The 16,816-nt window shown below is 47.6% G+C and overlaps 1 protein-coding gene across 4 annotated transcripts in view; it reads left to right on the top strand.

Moving 5' to 3' along the window:
- The window catches only part of LOC137524292 (RING finger protein 112-like), a 368,236-nt gene that overhangs the window by 295,951 nt on the left and 55,469 nt on the right, over positions 1-16,816 (top strand). For all 4 annotated transcript variants that reach the window (XM_068243990.1, XM_068243989.1, XM_068243993.1 and 1 more), the window contains one exon: positions 5,536-5,651. In XM_068243990.1, coding sequence (XP_068100091.1) covers positions 5,536-5,651 — 116 coding nt within the window. The remainder of the gene's footprint in view (positions 1-5,535; positions 5,652-16,816) is intronic.

Raw genomic sequence — 16,816 nt, 5'->3', positions numbered from 1 at the left:
CCAAGTCCTCCTCCTCCTCCCCCTCAGAGGTGGACTGTGCAGCTGCATGCCGCTCCTGCTGGTCCAAGGCTGCCGCTCCCTGTTCCAGCAAAGCATCGAGGGCCCTGTTCAGCAGACAAACCAGGGGCACCCACTCGCAGACCATAGCATGGTCCCTGCTCACCATGTTAGTGGCCTGCAGAAAGGGAGTCAGCACTAAGCACACCTGCTGCATGTGCCTCCAGTCATCATCGGGGACAATGGACGGGATGTTGCTGGTCTTGTCCCTTCTCTGAGCGGCGGAAACAGTGGCCAGGGCAAGGTACTGGTTGACAGCGTGCTTCTGTTCAACCAGACGCTCCAACATCGCCAGGGTGGAGTTCCAGCGAGTTGGAACGTCAAGGATCAGCCGATGGCGTGGCAGCTCCAGCTCCTTTTGCACGTCTTCCAGGCTCGCACAGGCTGCAGCTGAGCGCCGGAAGTGACGCACAACGTTCCTTGCCGTTTCCAGCAGTTCGCCCATCCCCTGGTAGGTGCGCAAGAACTTCTGCACCACCAGGTTCAGCACGTGGGCAAGACAGGGGATGTGGGTCAGGTTTCCCCTGTCAATTGCGGCAACCAGATTGGCCCCATTGTCGGCCACCACCTCTCCGACTCTGAGGCCTCTGGGGGTCAGCCAAATCCTCTCCTGCTCCTGGAGTTTGGCCAACACATGGGTTGCCGTCAGTTTGGTCTTCCCAAGGCTGACCAACTGCAGCAGCGCTTGGCAGTGGCGGGCCTTCACGCTGCTGCTGAGGCGGGGGGTTTGGCCAGGTGTGCCGGAGGATGGCAGAGGATCGGAGGAACCTGCTGCAGTTCCCCTGACCCTGCGGGGTGGCACCACCCACTGTGTTGCTGCTGCTGCTGTGCCCGCTGCTGCTCTCCCATCCTCACCCCCTTCCACCAAGCTGACCCAGTGGACAGTGAAGGACAGGTAGCGGCCTGTCCCGAAGCGGCTGCTCCAGGAGTCCATGGTGACGTGGACCCTTTCACCAACCGCGTGCTCCAGCCCTCGCTCCACATTGGCCATCACAAAGCGGTGCAGTGCAGGAATGGCCTTGCGGGCGAAAAAGTGTCTGCTGGGGAGCTGCCAGTCTGGGGCTGCACAAGCAAGCAGCGCACGCATGTCGCTCCCCTCCTGCACGAGCGTGTACGGCAGGAGTTGGGAGAACATGGCCCGTGCCAGCAAGCCGTTCAGCTGCCGCACACGACGGCTGCTGGGAGGCAGAGCCCTAACCACCCCCTGGAAGGACTCGCTCAAAAGGCTCTGGCGTGGCCTTTTGCTAGCACGGGAATCAGCGGACACAGCAGAGGAGGCCACTGAGGACTGGCTGCCAGAACAGGCCTCAGTGTCGGCGGCAGGAGTTGCAGAGGGGGGAGGAGCAGTGCGTTTCCGCACTCCTGCTGGTGCTGCTGGAGGAGCAGGAGGGCGGGTGGCTGCTGTTGCTGCTGCTGCTGCTGAAGGCTGTGCAGTGATGGGTGTGGTGCCACTGCCAGCACCAGATGCCTTCAGCCTCTGGAACTCCTCATGCTGCTGGAAATGTTTAGCAGCAAGGTGGTTGATGAGCGAGCTGGTGCTGAACTTTAAGGGGTCTGCACCTCTGCTCAACTTCCGCTGACAGTGGTTGCAAGTGGCGTACTTGCTGTCAACTGTGGGCATGGTGAAAAATCACCAGATTGGTGACAAAAACAACCCCCTACGGCCTGGAGCCGCTGCTGCCTGTCTCCCTGTGGTGGTTGGGGGGGGGGCTTGGGTGCGGCTGGTGGTGGTACTGGCAGATGCTGCTGCTGCTGCTGCTGAGCCTGAGACACCAGCAGGCTGTGGGACCTGCCTACTGCTGCCAATGCTTGCAATGATGCGCCTCCTTGCAAGGCCCACAAGCGCATCCTCCTCCTCCTCCTCAGAGCTGCTGATGACGACATCCCCTGGAGCTGGTGGCACCCAGTCTTTGTCTGTCACCGTGTCATCATCATCCTCCCCCTCCTGAAACATGTCCTGCTGGGATGATGACCCCCCAAACTCCTCTCCTGATGCATGGATGGGCTGCTTGACTGTCGCCACAGTCTTGCTGTCCAATCCCTCCTCCCCCAAAGTGCCCATCAGCATCTCCTCCTCAAAATCGCCAACAACAGCAGACAATACCCTGATGGTGCCTGGGGTCAAAAGACTGCTGAGTGACAGGTCGGCGACTGACGGTGAACTGGCCTCCTCCCCAGGCCCTGCTGGGCGGCTGCTGCGAACAGTGGTGGTGGTGGTGGTGGTGAGGGTGGAGGCCTCGGATGCAGAGCTGATGGCGGGCTGCTCATCCTCCGTCATCAGTTGCACCACAGTGGATGCATCCTTTTCCTCAATGGGACGTTTCCGACCCGGCTTTAGGAAAATAGGAGCAGGTGCTACACGCTGCTGCTGCTGTGTCTCTGCAGCGTGAGTTGCAGATGCTCCTGCTGGGCGGCGCCCAAGGCGTCCACGGCCAGTGGCTATAGGAGGAATGTTAGCCACTGACGCAGCTGCTGCTGCTGCGGAACTGTGCATGGTGGCGCGGCTTGCCACAATGCTGCTCCCTCTCCTCCTGATTCCCTTGCTGCCCTTCCCCTTGCCCAAACCGCGCTGGCTGCCACTTCCAGACATCTTAGATGTTTTGGGCGTAAACACAAAAGTTTTTTAAAAGGGCGGGTGAAAAAGTGGGGTACTTTAATGGAGTGGGTTGGTGGGTGAGGTGACACTAATCACTAAGTGATTAGATCGCTAAGTGATTAGTACAGTACAAATACAAAATACAATAATCGGTATTGGTAATCAATAAGTGTGAACAGTGAACACAGTGAGTGTTTTCAATAGTACACTAACTAGAAATTACAATAATCAGTAGTAATCAGAAGGAAATAGAGTGTGTGTACACTACAGACAGTGAGTGCACACACACACACACGCAGGAGCTAGCCTATGAACAGTGACTGAGTGTCCCTACTAGTACAGTAAGTAGTAACAGTCAGTAAGTACAACTAGAAATTACAATAATCAGTAGTAATCAGAAGGAAATAGAGTGTGTGTACACTACCGACAGTGAGTGCACGCACACACACACGCAGGAGCTAGCCTATGAACAGTGACTGAGTGTCCCTAGTACAGTAGTAACAGTAAGTAGTAAGTACAACTAGAAATTACAATAATCAGTCGTAATCACAAGGAAATAGAGTGTGTGTACACTACAGACAGTGAGTGCACGCACACACACACGCAGGAGCTAGCCTATGAACAGTGACTGAGTGTCCCTAGTACAGTAAGTAGTAACAGTAAGTAGTAAGTACAACTAGAAATTACAATAATCAGTAGTAATCAGAAGGAAATAGAGTGTGTGTACACTACAGACAGTGAGTGCACGCACACACACACGCAGGAGCTAGCCTATGAACAGTGACTGAGTGTCCCTAGTACAGTAAGTAGTAACAGTAAGTAGTAAGTACAACTAGAAATTACAATAATCAGTAGTAATTAGAAGGAAATAGAGTGTGTGTACACTACAGACAGTGAGTGCACGCGCACACACACGCAGGAGCTAGCCTATGAACAGTGACTGAGTGTCCCTAGTACAGTAAGTAGTAACAGTAAGTAGTAAGTACAACTAGAAATTAAAATAATCAGTAGTAATCAGAAGGAAATAGAGTGTGTGTACACTACAGACAGTGAGTGCACGCACACACACACGCAGGAGCTAGCCTATGAACAGTGACTGAGTGTCCCTACTAGTACAGTAAGTAGTAACAGTCAGTAAGTACAACTAGAAATTACAATAATCAGTAGTAATCAGAAGGAAATAGAGTGTGTGTACACTACAGACAGTGAGTGCACGCACACACACACGCAGGAGCTAGCCTATGAACAGTGACTGAGTGTCCCTAGTACAGTAGTAACAGTAAGTAGTAAGTACAACTAGAAATTACAATAATCAGTAGTAATCACAAGGAAATAGAGTGTGTGTACACTACAGACAGTGAGTGCACGCACACACACACGCAGGAGCTAGCCTATGAACACAGTGACTGAGTGTCCCTAGTACAGTAAGTAGTAACAGTCAGTAAGTAAGTACAACTAGAAATTACAATAATCAGTAGTAATCAGAAGGAAATAGAGTGTGTGTACTGTACAGACAGTGCACGCACACACACACGCAGGAGCTAGCCTATGAACAGTGACTGAGTGTCCCTAGTAGTAAGTAGTAACAGTAAGTACAACTAGAAATTACAATAATCAGTAGTAATCAGAAGGAAATAGAGTGTGTGTACTGTACAGACAGTGCACGCACACACACACGCAGGAGCTAGCCTATGAACAGTGACTGAGTGTCCCTAGTAGTAAGTAGTAACAGTAAGTACAACTAGAAATTACAATAATCAGTAGTAATCAGAAGGAAATAGAGTGTGTACTGTGCACGCACACACGCAGGAGCTATGAACAAACAGTGACAGTGAGTGTCCTAGTACAGTTACAGTATAACTACAAAATACAATCACTCAGTAGTAAAGGACAGCAGAAACACTGGTATAGATAAGATGAGAAATAAACTAACAGAGGACAGGAGGACAGCTGCCCACACAGGCAAGGCCCTGAGGCCTAAAGCTGTAAGCTTGCCTGCAGCAGCTGGCTGTCTCTAGTAACACACAAGCTACTAACTAAAATACAATGTCTATCTAACTAACAACAATATAGGTGTATATAGGAGGTGTATGTGAGCAAAAACTCTAGGTGATTGACCACAATAAAGCACTTGCTAAGCCAAAGCACAAAGGAGCAACTCTCTCTCTGTACAAAGTCAGGCAAGGACGGAAAAACCTAAAATGGCGGCCGCTATTTATAGGGTAGGGGCTGGCCAGGGTCCCCCTCTGTGATTGGCTGCCGTCAGAGGGCCTGGGAGCCCTCTGATTGGCTCTAAGGACATCAATCTGGGCTATGACGCTATTCGAGCTCGGTATTCGAGCTCGAATAGCGCTGTTTGCTCGAATAGCGCGAATAGTGAATGGGCTATTCGAGTTTACTCGAATAGCCCATTCGAATAGCTGCAGCTATTCGGAGCTCGAATACCGAGCTCGAATAGCTGAAAAAGAGCTCGAATATTCGAGCTACTCGAATATTCGAGCTCTGTTGAGCACCACTGATGCCAAGAGCTGGGTGAGTAACCTCTCATTTACGCTCTGCTCAGGACTCTGCATAGGGAAGGAGAAAGAGGCACTAGGGTATGGGAGTGAGCCACATTTCCATCATCAGAAGCCTGTAGGCACTACAGTGCCTTATGGTACATCTGACATGTCTTGAAAAAGGAAAATCATGCATTGCCCTGAAACAGTTTTCAGCTGTGTTTACAGTTTGCTATGCTGGAAAAAAAAAATCAGATAAAGAAGCATTGTTGGCCACTACAGGTTGTTGAAGTTCTATTGGTGGTGGCCGCATCATCATCAGTCAAGCACTTATGTCTATATATTTATTCATTTTTCTTTTAATATCTTCCTTTTTGCTTACAGATGCTGATGAAGATTTCAAAGAACATCTGAAAAAATACATAGAAGATCTGGTGGATGATATACTGAAATACAGTCCCGCAAACCATACCTGTACTCAGTTTATGAAATTAGTGAATGTTAGTATTTAATCATGTAACAGTATTTGCCATGCTTCTGATTTCCCTATTATTGTATTATTTTTTTACATTCTGTATGATTCCAACTTTTTAAACAAAGAGCCCAAAAGACACCAAGGCATCTCCTACAGCCCACTATAGGCTGCAAGGTCACCCACATTCTCCTGGCTCCCCTTCCAGTCCTGCTGGTGGCTCTGTTAATTGGCGACTTCCACCTGAAGTCGCCACTATGAGCCCCGTTGCGCACGTTGCGCACCATGATGCCGGCCGCTACACATCATGCCGGGCCGGCGTAAGAGTCCTGCACATGCGCGGTTCTCTAACTCTGAACGTCATCAGCAGGTCTCTCAAGCCGGCTGCTGATGACGTATAATGTGCGAGGTAGGAGGCATGGACTCGTAGTGGCAACTTCAGTCGGAAGTCGACAATTAACGGAGCCACCAGGGGGACCGAGAGCCAGGAGGACGGGCTGGAGGAAGCCCCAGGTAAGTACCAATTCTGTTTTTATTTAACCTGCTCAGTATCCCTTTAACCACTTCTGCCAGAAGCACTTGAGACTCAGGTCCTCTTAACCTCCCTCTATCTGCCTAAGGATGTGAGTTTCATTTCTTTCCACTCTCCTGGCTGCTGTGCACAATTGTGTGCATGCACATACATTCACAGTCATGCACATCATGTGCATGCACATGTTCAAGCATGTTTACATGCACACATGCTGTTGATTGCTCCCACAGAAGCACTGGTTGGTGCAAGGGAACATGTGTTCCTTAAGCCATTCTGTGTGTAATTTAGTGTGAATGATCACTGTTACAGCCAGTAACAGTGATCATTCTTAAAGGGATTGCAGCACTGATTTATATACAGTATCTACAGTATCAATAAAAAGTTTGTGAACCCTTTGAATTATATGGATTTCTATGAGGAACTTGCCTGTGAATATGGATGACTGTGCCGAGAACCGGGCGGAAACCACCGCTTCCGGGTCTCAGCGGTTGCTCCCTGCTGATGACGTGTAGAGATGGCCCGAACGGTTCGCCGGTGAACTTATTCATGCGAACATCGGGGGTTCGCGTTCATGGTGAACCGCAAACTTTATGACGGTTCGACCTGCCCCCTATACTACATGATTGGGCTAAACTTTGACCCTCTACATCACAGTCAGCAGACACATGGCAGACAATCAGGCTGCACTCCCTCCTGGAGCCCCCCCCCCCCCCCTTTATTACAGGCAGCAGCGTCAGCCATGTTCTCACTCTGTGTGCTGCAGTATTAGTGAGAGAAGGGAGAGACATCGGAGAGATAGGGAAAGCAATAGTTATGTCTGTTAGCTTGCTCCTTGCTGATATTTGTTGCTGCAAAAGCACCACCAAAACAGCTCTATTGAGAGCTAATGTTCTTGTGATTTTTTTTTTTGTGTGGCCCTCTGACACATTTGCATATACAGGCCTGTCTGTCACAGCTGGCCCTTGCTAACTGCTATACAGTGCCAGGCCCAGCACATTCAGTGCCTACCTTTTCATTGCACCTGTGTGTGACAGCTGCATATTGTGCTGTAATACCAGTCACAGTATAATTTCCACTGCATCTGTGTGACAGCACGCAGTTGTATATACCAGTCACTGCATACCTGTTCACTGCAACTGTGTGACCGCAGAGGCAGGCCACCCGGCAGGTCTGTTCGAGGTCCTGCTGATTTTGTGCAGCCCTGGACCAAAGTACAGTGTTCAGAAGGCACATGCCATCAACTCCCAGGATTGCCAGGACGTAGTTGACTATTTAACACAGAACACCTCAGCTTCTGCACAGAACCGTGACATATCTTCCTCCGCAGCCACCACTGCTACTACTAGCACCACATCCGCCCCATTTGACACTTCGCAGGAGTTATTTGGTGGGGAATTAACTGATTCACAGCCATTATTGTTACAAGATACCGGCACTAAGCATGTTACACCACCACCTCATATGTCTGAGTTAGGCGGAACTATGAAAGTAAGGTGTGAGGATGATGAAGTACCTGTTGTTAGTGCAGTTTTGGAGGTGTCTGATACAAGCAAAGCTGTGAAGGATTATTGATGATGATGATACTGCCATGGCTGTCACGTGGGATCCTAAAAGAAGCAAACGAGAGTAGATAGATATCCGGGCACCAGTCAGCACAAATGATGCATAAACTCCTTTTATTCCTTCCCCAAGATCCCCGACAGAAATTTGCAAGGCCTAACAGCCGTTTCACAGAAAGATCTGCTTCTTCTTGTTGCCTCTGAAGAAGCAGATCTTTCTGTGAAACGGCTGTTTGCTACTTATGTTACTTGATTGTTCCGGAGGCACGGCCTATAACCCCTGCTACCCCCTTGGGGCTGCCTTCCAGAGCATCTAGTGCCACCCTACGTGCCTCTCTTTGTCTGCTGGGATCCTAAAAGACATGATGACCAGGGGGACAGTTCAGAGGGGGAGTCGGAAAGGAGTAGGAGGAGATGAGTTGCTGTAAGAAGCAGGGGGAGCTTGTCATCAGAAACAGCTTGTTGGCATTGTCCGGTGGTATGTATCGCAACTATGGACAGCCAGCCAACATGCCCTTCAACGTCCGCTGCTGACGCCACCACCAAAGTGCCATTATCCCAGGGCTCAGCAGTGTGGAGTTTTTTTTTTGTTTTTTTTTTTGTGTGTCTGCCTCAGATGAGAGCAATGCCATCTGTAATATCTGCCAGCAAAAATTGAGTCGTGGAAAGACCAAGACCCACGTAGGGACCACTGCCTTACAAAGGCACATGGTGAGAAAGCACAAACTGCAATGGGAAGACCACCTGAGGAAAAGCAGCACACAAACGCAAAGCCACCCTCCGCCTCCTCTTCCTCCATCAGGAGCAGCATCTTCAGCCTCTTTATCCCTTGCACCTTCACAGCCACCCTCCTCCACTCCACCTCTCACCTTGAGTGGTTCCTGTTCCTCTGCCCACAGCAGCAGCCAGGTGTCTGTTAAGAAAATCTTTGAGCGGAAGAAGCCAATGTCTGCCAGTCACCCCCTTGCCTGGCATCTGACAGCTGGCTTGGCGGAACTGTTAGCTCGCCAGCTGTTACCATACCAGCTGGTGGACTCTGAGGCCTTCCGAAAATTTGTGGCGATTGGGATACCACAGTGGAAGATACCAGGCCGCAATTATTTTTCAAAAAAGGCGATACCCAAACTGTACCGTGATGTACAAAGGCAAGTGGTGTCATCTCTGGCACACAGCGTTGGGTCAAGCGTCCATCTGACCACGAATGCCTGGTCTGCAAAGCACGGACAGGGCAGGTACATTACTTATACAGCACATTGGGTCAACCTGGTGACCGCTAGCAAGCAAGGGAGTACATGGCTGTGCAGCGGACCTAGTTGTGACACCTCTACGGCTTGCAGGCAGGCCTGCTGCCATCTCCTCTCATTCTCCTCCTACTCCTCCTGCTACATCCTCTCCAACTACACACCCCCAGCTCGCCAGGGCCTATGCTGCATGCCAGGTATGACAGTGTCACGCCATCTTGGACATGTCTTGCCTCAAAGCCGAGAGTCACACTTGAGCAGCTCTCCTGGCTGCTCTGAACAAACAGGTGGATCAGTGGCTGACCCCACACCAACTGGAGATCGGCAACACGGTGTGGCAACAGCAGCAATCTCTTGTCGGCTTTGAGTTTGGGAAAGTTGACACATGTACTCTACATGGCACATGTGCTCAATCTTATAAGCCAAAGATTTGTGCCTAAGTACCCAGGTTTACAGGAGGTCCTGAAGCAGTCCAGGAAGGTGTGTGGGCATTTCAGGCATTCCTACACGGCCATGGCGCGCTTTGCCGATATTCAGTGGAGAAACAACTTGCCGGTGAGGCGCTTGATTTGCAATAGCTGACTCACTGGAATTCAACGTTCCTCATGTTTGACCGCCTGCTACAAAAGGAGAAAGCCGTCAATGACCATCTGTACAACTACAGTGAAAGGTCATGCTCTAGGGAGCTGGGGTTTTTCTGGCCGAAGTACTGGACACTCATGCGTAATGCCTGCAGGCTCATGCGTCCATTTGAGGAGGTGACAAACCTGGTGCTTCCCAGTGAAGGCGCCATCAGCGACTTGAACCCATATGCTTTCTTCCTGGAGCGTGCCGTGCATAGAGTGGTGGATCAAGCTGTAGAGTAGCATGAACAGGAAGAGGAGGAAGAGTTGTTGGAAACATCACCTGTGGAATCACAGAGGAGGGGGGAGTAGGAGGAGTCGTCTGAGGAAGAGGAGTCAGATGAGGAAGGTGTTTTTTTTTAAGGAGGGGATGAAAGAACAACCCCAGCAGGCGTCACAGACTCACAGTGGGCTTGTGCTGCTCACCTTTGTTCATGGCTGGGGGGAGGAGGAGAACTTGACATCACTGAGGAAGAGCAAGAAGAGATGGCTAGTACATCGGCATCCGACTTCGTGCAGATGGCGTCTTTCATGCTGTCCAGCCTGTTGAGGGACCCGCGTATAGAAAACTCAAGGGGACTTCCGGTTCCAGCGCCCGGGAAGCAGGCCAGACGAGGCAGTGCTCCGCTAAATAGGGGAATTCTCTCCCTCCCACTCGCTCACCAGAGACCCTCGCTGAGCTGAAAAGGTCCGCACACTGCCCTTGCTGGGTGCGCACTCATACTATCTGAATTGTCTGGAATTGATCTTGGCTTGTATTTGATTATTCTTGTCTGCTGTTACCTGGCTACTCTTGTCTGCTGCCTGGACCGACCTTGCTTGTTACCTGGGTACTCTTGCCTGCTGCCTAGACCGACACTTGCTTGTTACCTGGATACTCTTACCCGCTGCCTGGACTGACCTTGCTTGTTACCTGGATACTCTTGCCTGCTGCCTGGACCGACCCTTGCTTGTTACCTGGATACTCTTGCATGCTACCTGGACCGACCCTTGCTTGTTACTTGGATAATCTTACATGCTGACCTTGCTTGGACTCTCTTGCTTGCTGCCTGGATCAACCATTGCTTGTTTCCTGGACTATCTGTCCTTGCTGGCAGTCGTCGCTGAGGGCCTCATCCTCCTAAATCAAAGGTTCCAGTCCTGTGTGAGACTTATGAACTGTTGAACTTTTCTATACTTGTCTCAGTGGGGTTCTGGCAGGTTATTGTCCACTCTACTTCAGTCTGTATGCCTTACATGTTAAGACCTGGGGGGTAACCGTAGTCAGGAGACAAAGTGTCCTGTTCATGCGGGGGGCTTGTCTATAAGTGAAGATGTGGGCCAGGCTCAGAGCCGTGGCACTAGATTGGGGCATAGGGACTGATTGTGGACATAACCTGTCAAGCCTTACAATTTCTGTACAAATTAGTCATAAAATGTGATCTGATCTTCATCTACTGTAAAAGTCACAACAATAGACAATCAGTCTGCTTAAACTAATACCACACAAACCATTATTAAATGTTTCCATGTTTTTATTGAACACATTATGTAAATATTCACAGTGCTGGTGGAAAGGGTATGTGAACCCTTGGATTTAATAACTGGTTAAACCTCCTTTGGCAGCAATGATTTCAACCAAACATTTCCTGTAGTTGCAGATCAGACATGCACAACGGTCAGGAGTAATTTTTGACCATTCCTCTTAACAGAACTGTTTCAGTTCTGCAATATTCTTAAGATGTCTGGTGTAAATCGCTTTCTTGAGGTCATGCCATTAGCATCTCAATTAGGTTGAGGTCAGGACTCTGACTGGGCCACTCCAGAAGGTGTATTCACTTCTGTTCAAGCCATTCTGTTGATTTACTTTCATGCTTTGGATTGTTGTCCTGTTGCAACACCCATCTTCTGCTGAGCTTCAGCTGGTGGACATATGGCCATAAGTCCTCCCACACAATGTCTTGATAAAGTTGGGAATTCATTTTTCCTTTGATGATAGCAATCCATCCAGGCCCTGATGCAGCGAAACAACCCCAAACCATGATTTTACCACCACCATACTTCACAGTTGGGATGAGGTTTTGATGTTGGTGTGCTGTGCCTCTTTTTCTCCACACATAGTATTGTGTGTTTCAACACAGAGTGTTGCAATGCTTTTTTTGGACAGCAATGGCTTCCTCTGTAATATAATACCATGAACTCCATTGAACCACCCATGAACCATCAACTGTAAAGTGTGGTGCTGGTCTCATCACCACCATACTTGGCATCACCATGGCATCACCACCACCATACTTCACAGTTGGGATAAGGTTTTGATGTTGGTGTGCTGTGCCTCTCTTTCTTCACACAGTGTTGTGTGTTTCTTCAAAACAATTCAACTTTGGTTTCATCTGTCAATAGAATATTTTGCCAGTACTGTTGTGGAACAACCAGGTGCTTTTTTGCAAACTTTAAATATGAAACAAAGGTTTTTTTTGGGACAGCAATGGCTTCCTCTGTAATATCCTCCCATTAACACCATTCTTGTTTAGTGTTTTACATATTGTAGACTCGCTAACAGGGATGTTAGCATATGCTAGAGACTTATGTAAGTCTTTAGCTGACACTCTAGGATTATTCTTCACCTCATTGTTCATTGTTCATTGTTAATTCTGCGTTGTGTTCTTGCAGTCATCTTTACAGGACAGCCACTCCTAGGGAGAGTAGCAGCAGTGCTGAACTTTCTCCATTTATAGACAATTTGTCTAACTATGAACTGATGAACAGCAAGGCTTTTGGAGATACTTGTATAACCCTTTCCAGCTTTATGCAAGTCAACAATTCTTAATCGTGGGTCTTCTGAGAGCAATTTTGTGCGAGGCATTATTCACATCAGGCAATGCTTCTTGGGAAAAGCAAACTCAAAACTGGTGAGTTTTTTTATAGGGCCGGGCAGATGTAACCAACACCTCCAATCTCATCTCAATGATTGGACTCCAGCTGGCTAACACCTCGCTCCAATTGGCTCTTGGAGATGTCACAAAAGTTCACAAACTTTGTCCACCTGATCTGTGAATGTTTACATGGTGTGTTCATTAAAAACATGGAAACATTTAATTGATATTAATTTAATTAGTAAATGTGTGGGGAGCCACAGAGTTTGGAAATATAAATAGGTATACTTATTTATTAAATCACAATATTAAGGCAGCATATAGTTACAAACCCACCCAACCCTTTAAAACCAACAAAAGAACTGAGTCCCCTATGTTTAGGACAGGCACCTATGTAAAGAATTGGAGTGCACTCCGTTATATCCAATCAATACATAAATCTTCAGGGCCCTCTTTTGTTTAAATGTCCCAACTTAACATCAGGGTTGCCGCTTGAGATGTCTCCACTTTCTCCATATAAGTTTCTCACAAGTGTGCATACACTTCTAAAGCCTCTGAAATGCTACTCATTACGCACAAGAAAGGTGTGCACCCCGGGTTTGCTGAAACAGTCAGTGTAACCGTACCAGCTATTTGCTGGGACTCGCGTGTCCTTTTGAGTAGGATACTGCATTGACATCCGGTGGGTACCGCCGGCGTAGCAGCCTGCTTTGCCGGATTCCCTGCGTGCCAGATCTCGGATCCTGTATTGGATTATTTCCACAGCGTGGTCTGTAGTTTACGGTATGCCGGGGGAGCAAGCGGAGGCCATCAGTGAGGAAGGAGCATAACAAAGAGCGAGCGCATCACAGGCGGCGTCAGTAAGCACGTGACGCATTTCACCCGTTCTCGGGTTTCATCAGACGTGACATCAGGGGTTCCTCTGTTCCTTTTTATCGCGGGAACTCAGTCTCATTCACAAGATTGATCATTCCCATTAAAACTTGCTGGTTTGCAGTCCTAGAGAGGCAGAGGGGGACATCTAGTGGTGGTTCATAGGAATACTTTTAGATTTTATATATATACTAGCTGATTGCCCGGCGTTGCCCGTGTATGTATTTGGCTGGTGTTGGCTCCGCCTACTTTTTCTAACCCTAACACACAATTACTCACTGACCAAGTTTGTGAGCTTTGCGGTCTTTGGTATCAATAATCTGCATTGAAATGAAACAAATCTGATTGGGTGTGTGTGGCTCCACCCCTTTTTCTGAATTTGAACCCCAGTCACCCAATAACTGTACCAGGTTTCAGGCCTGTGCCATTAACAGTTCAAGAATGGTAGCAATTAAATATTCCCCTTGAAAAGCAACAGGTGAAGTTTGATTCACTTTTGTAGGATTCACCCACTTTTCTGAATATTAATCCCAGTCACCCAGTGACCAACTGTGCAAAGTTTAAAAACCCTGCCATTAACAGAATGGCTGCAGTGTACATTTTCCCAGTGAAATTTGTATTTGTCTCCACCCACTGATGACCCAGCATTGCCCGGGTATGTATTTGACTGGTGTTGGCTCCGCCCACTTTCTAACCCTAACACACAAACACTCAATGACCAAGTTTGTGAGCTTTGGAGTCCTTGGCATCAATAATTTGTATATTCCCATAGAAATTAAACAAATCAGATAGGCTGTTTGTGGCTCCACCCCTCTCCAGCATTTGAACCCCAGTCACCCAATGACCAACTGTAGCAGGTTTGAGGCATCTGTTATTATTAGTGTAAAAATGGCAGCAATTTAAATATTCCACTTGAAAATCAACAGGTGAATTTTGATTGGCTATTATAGGCTCCACCCACTTCCCTGAATATCTCAGTCACTCAGTGACCATCTGGGCAAAGATTGGGAACCCTAAAATAAACAGTGTAAGAAGGGCTGCAGTTTACACTTTCCCAGTGACATTTGTTTTTGGCTCCGCCCACTTTTTGTAACCTGGACACAAAGTCACTACTCAATGCCCAAGTTTGTGAGTTTTGGGGTCCTTGGCATCAATAATTTGTATTTTCCCATGAAATGAAACAAATCTGATTCACTGTTTGTGGCTCTGTCCCCTTTTCTGAATTTGAACCTCAGTGACCCAATGACCAACTGTACCAGGTTTTAGGCTTGTGCCATTAACAGTGCAAGAATGGCAGCAATTTTAATATTCTCCTTGAAAAGCGACATGTGATTTTTGATTGGCATTTTTAGGCTCCACCCACTTTTCTGATTATTAATCCCAGTCACCCAGTAACCAGCTATGCTAAGTTTGAGAACCCTGCCATTAACAGTGAAGAAGGGCTGCAGTTTACAATTTCCCAGAAAAATCTGTTTTTAACTCCACCCACTTTTTGTAACCTTGACACACAGGCACTACTCAATGACCAAGTTTGTGAGCTTTTGGGTTCCTGGCATCAAAATTGTGCTAATGGAAGCAGTTTATCCAGCAAAGAAATCTGGCTGTTTTTGGCTCCGCCCCTTTACTGAATTTGAACCCCAAACACTTAACGACCGACTGTAGCAGGTTTGAGGCCTCTGCTATTAACAGTGTGAGAATGGCTGCAGTTTCAATATTCCCCTTGAAAATCAATAGGTGAATTTTGATTGGCTCTTGTAGGCTCCACCTACTTTTCCGAATATTAATCCTAGTCATCCAGTGACTGTGTGAAGTTTGAGAACCCTGCCATTAACAGTGTAAGAAAAGCTGCAGTTTACATTTCCCCATGTAAAAAGTTAGTTGTTTTTGGCTCTGCCCACTATTTCTAATTTTGACATACAGTCACTTAATGACCAGGTTTATGAGCTTTGGGGTCTTTGGCATCAATAAGTTGCATTTTACCATTGAAATTAAACAAATCTGATTGGCTGTTTTTGGCCCGCTCCCTTCAGAATTTAAATTTCAGTCTCCCAGTGACTGACTGTAGCAGATGTTAGGCCTCTGCCATTAAGAGTGCATGAATGGCAGCAAAGTAAATATTCCCCTTGAAAATCAAAAGGTGAATTTTGATTGGCTGCTGTAGGCTCCACCCACTTTTCTGAATATTAGTCACAGTCACCCAGTGGCCAACTGTGTCATGTTTGAGAACCCTGCCAATAACAGAATGGCTGAAATCAATCTAGCAAATCTGATTGGCTGTTTGTGGCTCCACCCCTTTAGTGAATTTGGACCCCAGTCACCCAATGACTGACTGTATCAGGTTTGAGGCCTCTGCCACTAACAGTGTAAGAATGGTAGCAATGTGAATATTCCCCTTGAAAATTAATAGGTACATTTTGATTGGCTGTTGTAGGCTCCACCCACATTTCTGAATATTCATCCCAGTCACCCAGTGGCCAATTGTGTAAAGTTTGGGAACCCTGCAATGTAAAAAATGAAGTTGTTGGCACCGGCCACTTTTTCTAACCTTGACATACAGTCACTCAGTTATCAGGTTTATCAGATTTGGGATCCTTGGTATCAATACTTTGTATATTCCCATTGAAAAATAAACAAATCTGGCTGTTTGTGGCTCCGCCCCCTTCCTGAATTTGGACCCTAGTCACCCAGTGACCAACTGTACCAGGTTTGAGGCATCTGCTTTTACCAGTATAAGAGAATGGTAGCAGATGAAATATTCCCTTTGAAAATCAAAAGGGGAATTTTTATTGGCTGTTTTAGGCTCCACCCACCTTCCAAAATCTTAATCTGTGACCCAATGACCAACTGTACAAAGTTTGAGAACCCTGCCATTAACGGTGTAAGAATGGCTGCCGTTTATATTTTCCCAGTAAAAGTTGTTTTGGCTCCGCCCACTTTTCGTAACCTTGACACACAGTCACTCAATGACCAAGTTTGTGAGCTGTCAGGTTCCAGGCATCAAAAATGTGTGAATGGAAGCAGTTTATCCACCAAGGAAATCTGATTGGCTGTATGTGGCCCCGCCCCTTTAGTGAACTTTGACCCCAGTCACCCAATGACCGACTGTAGCAAGTTTGAAGCCTCTGCCATTAAAAGTGTAAGAATGGCAGCAGTTTAAATATTCCCTTTGAAAATCAATAGGTGAATTTTGATTGGCTGTTGTAGGCTCCACCCACTTTCTTGAATCTTAATCTCATTCACCCAGTGACCAACTGTGGCAAGTTTGAGAGCCCTGCGATTAACAGTCTAAGAATGGCTGCAGTTTACATTTTCCCATTTAAAATGAACGGCTGAAATTTGATTGGCTGTTTTATGCTCCGCCCACTTTTCCTGGATTTGTAACCTCGGTCACCAAGTGACCAACTGTGCAAAGTGTGGGGACTCTGGCTTGATTACTGTGAGAATGGCAGCCTTTTACATTTTTTCCATTGACTTGAATGGGTGGAATCTGATTTGCTGTTTGTAGCTCCG

The sequence above is a fragment of the Hyperolius riggenbachi genome, chromosome 7, assembly GCF_040937935.1.
Source record: "Hyperolius riggenbachi isolate aHypRig1 chromosome 7, aHypRig1.pri, whole genome shotgun sequence".
NCBI classification, from domain to species: domain Eukaryota; kingdom Metazoa; phylum Chordata; class Amphibia; order Anura; family Hyperoliidae; genus Hyperolius; species Hyperolius riggenbachi.
This window is presented reverse-complemented; position numbering and strand designations above follow the sequence as displayed.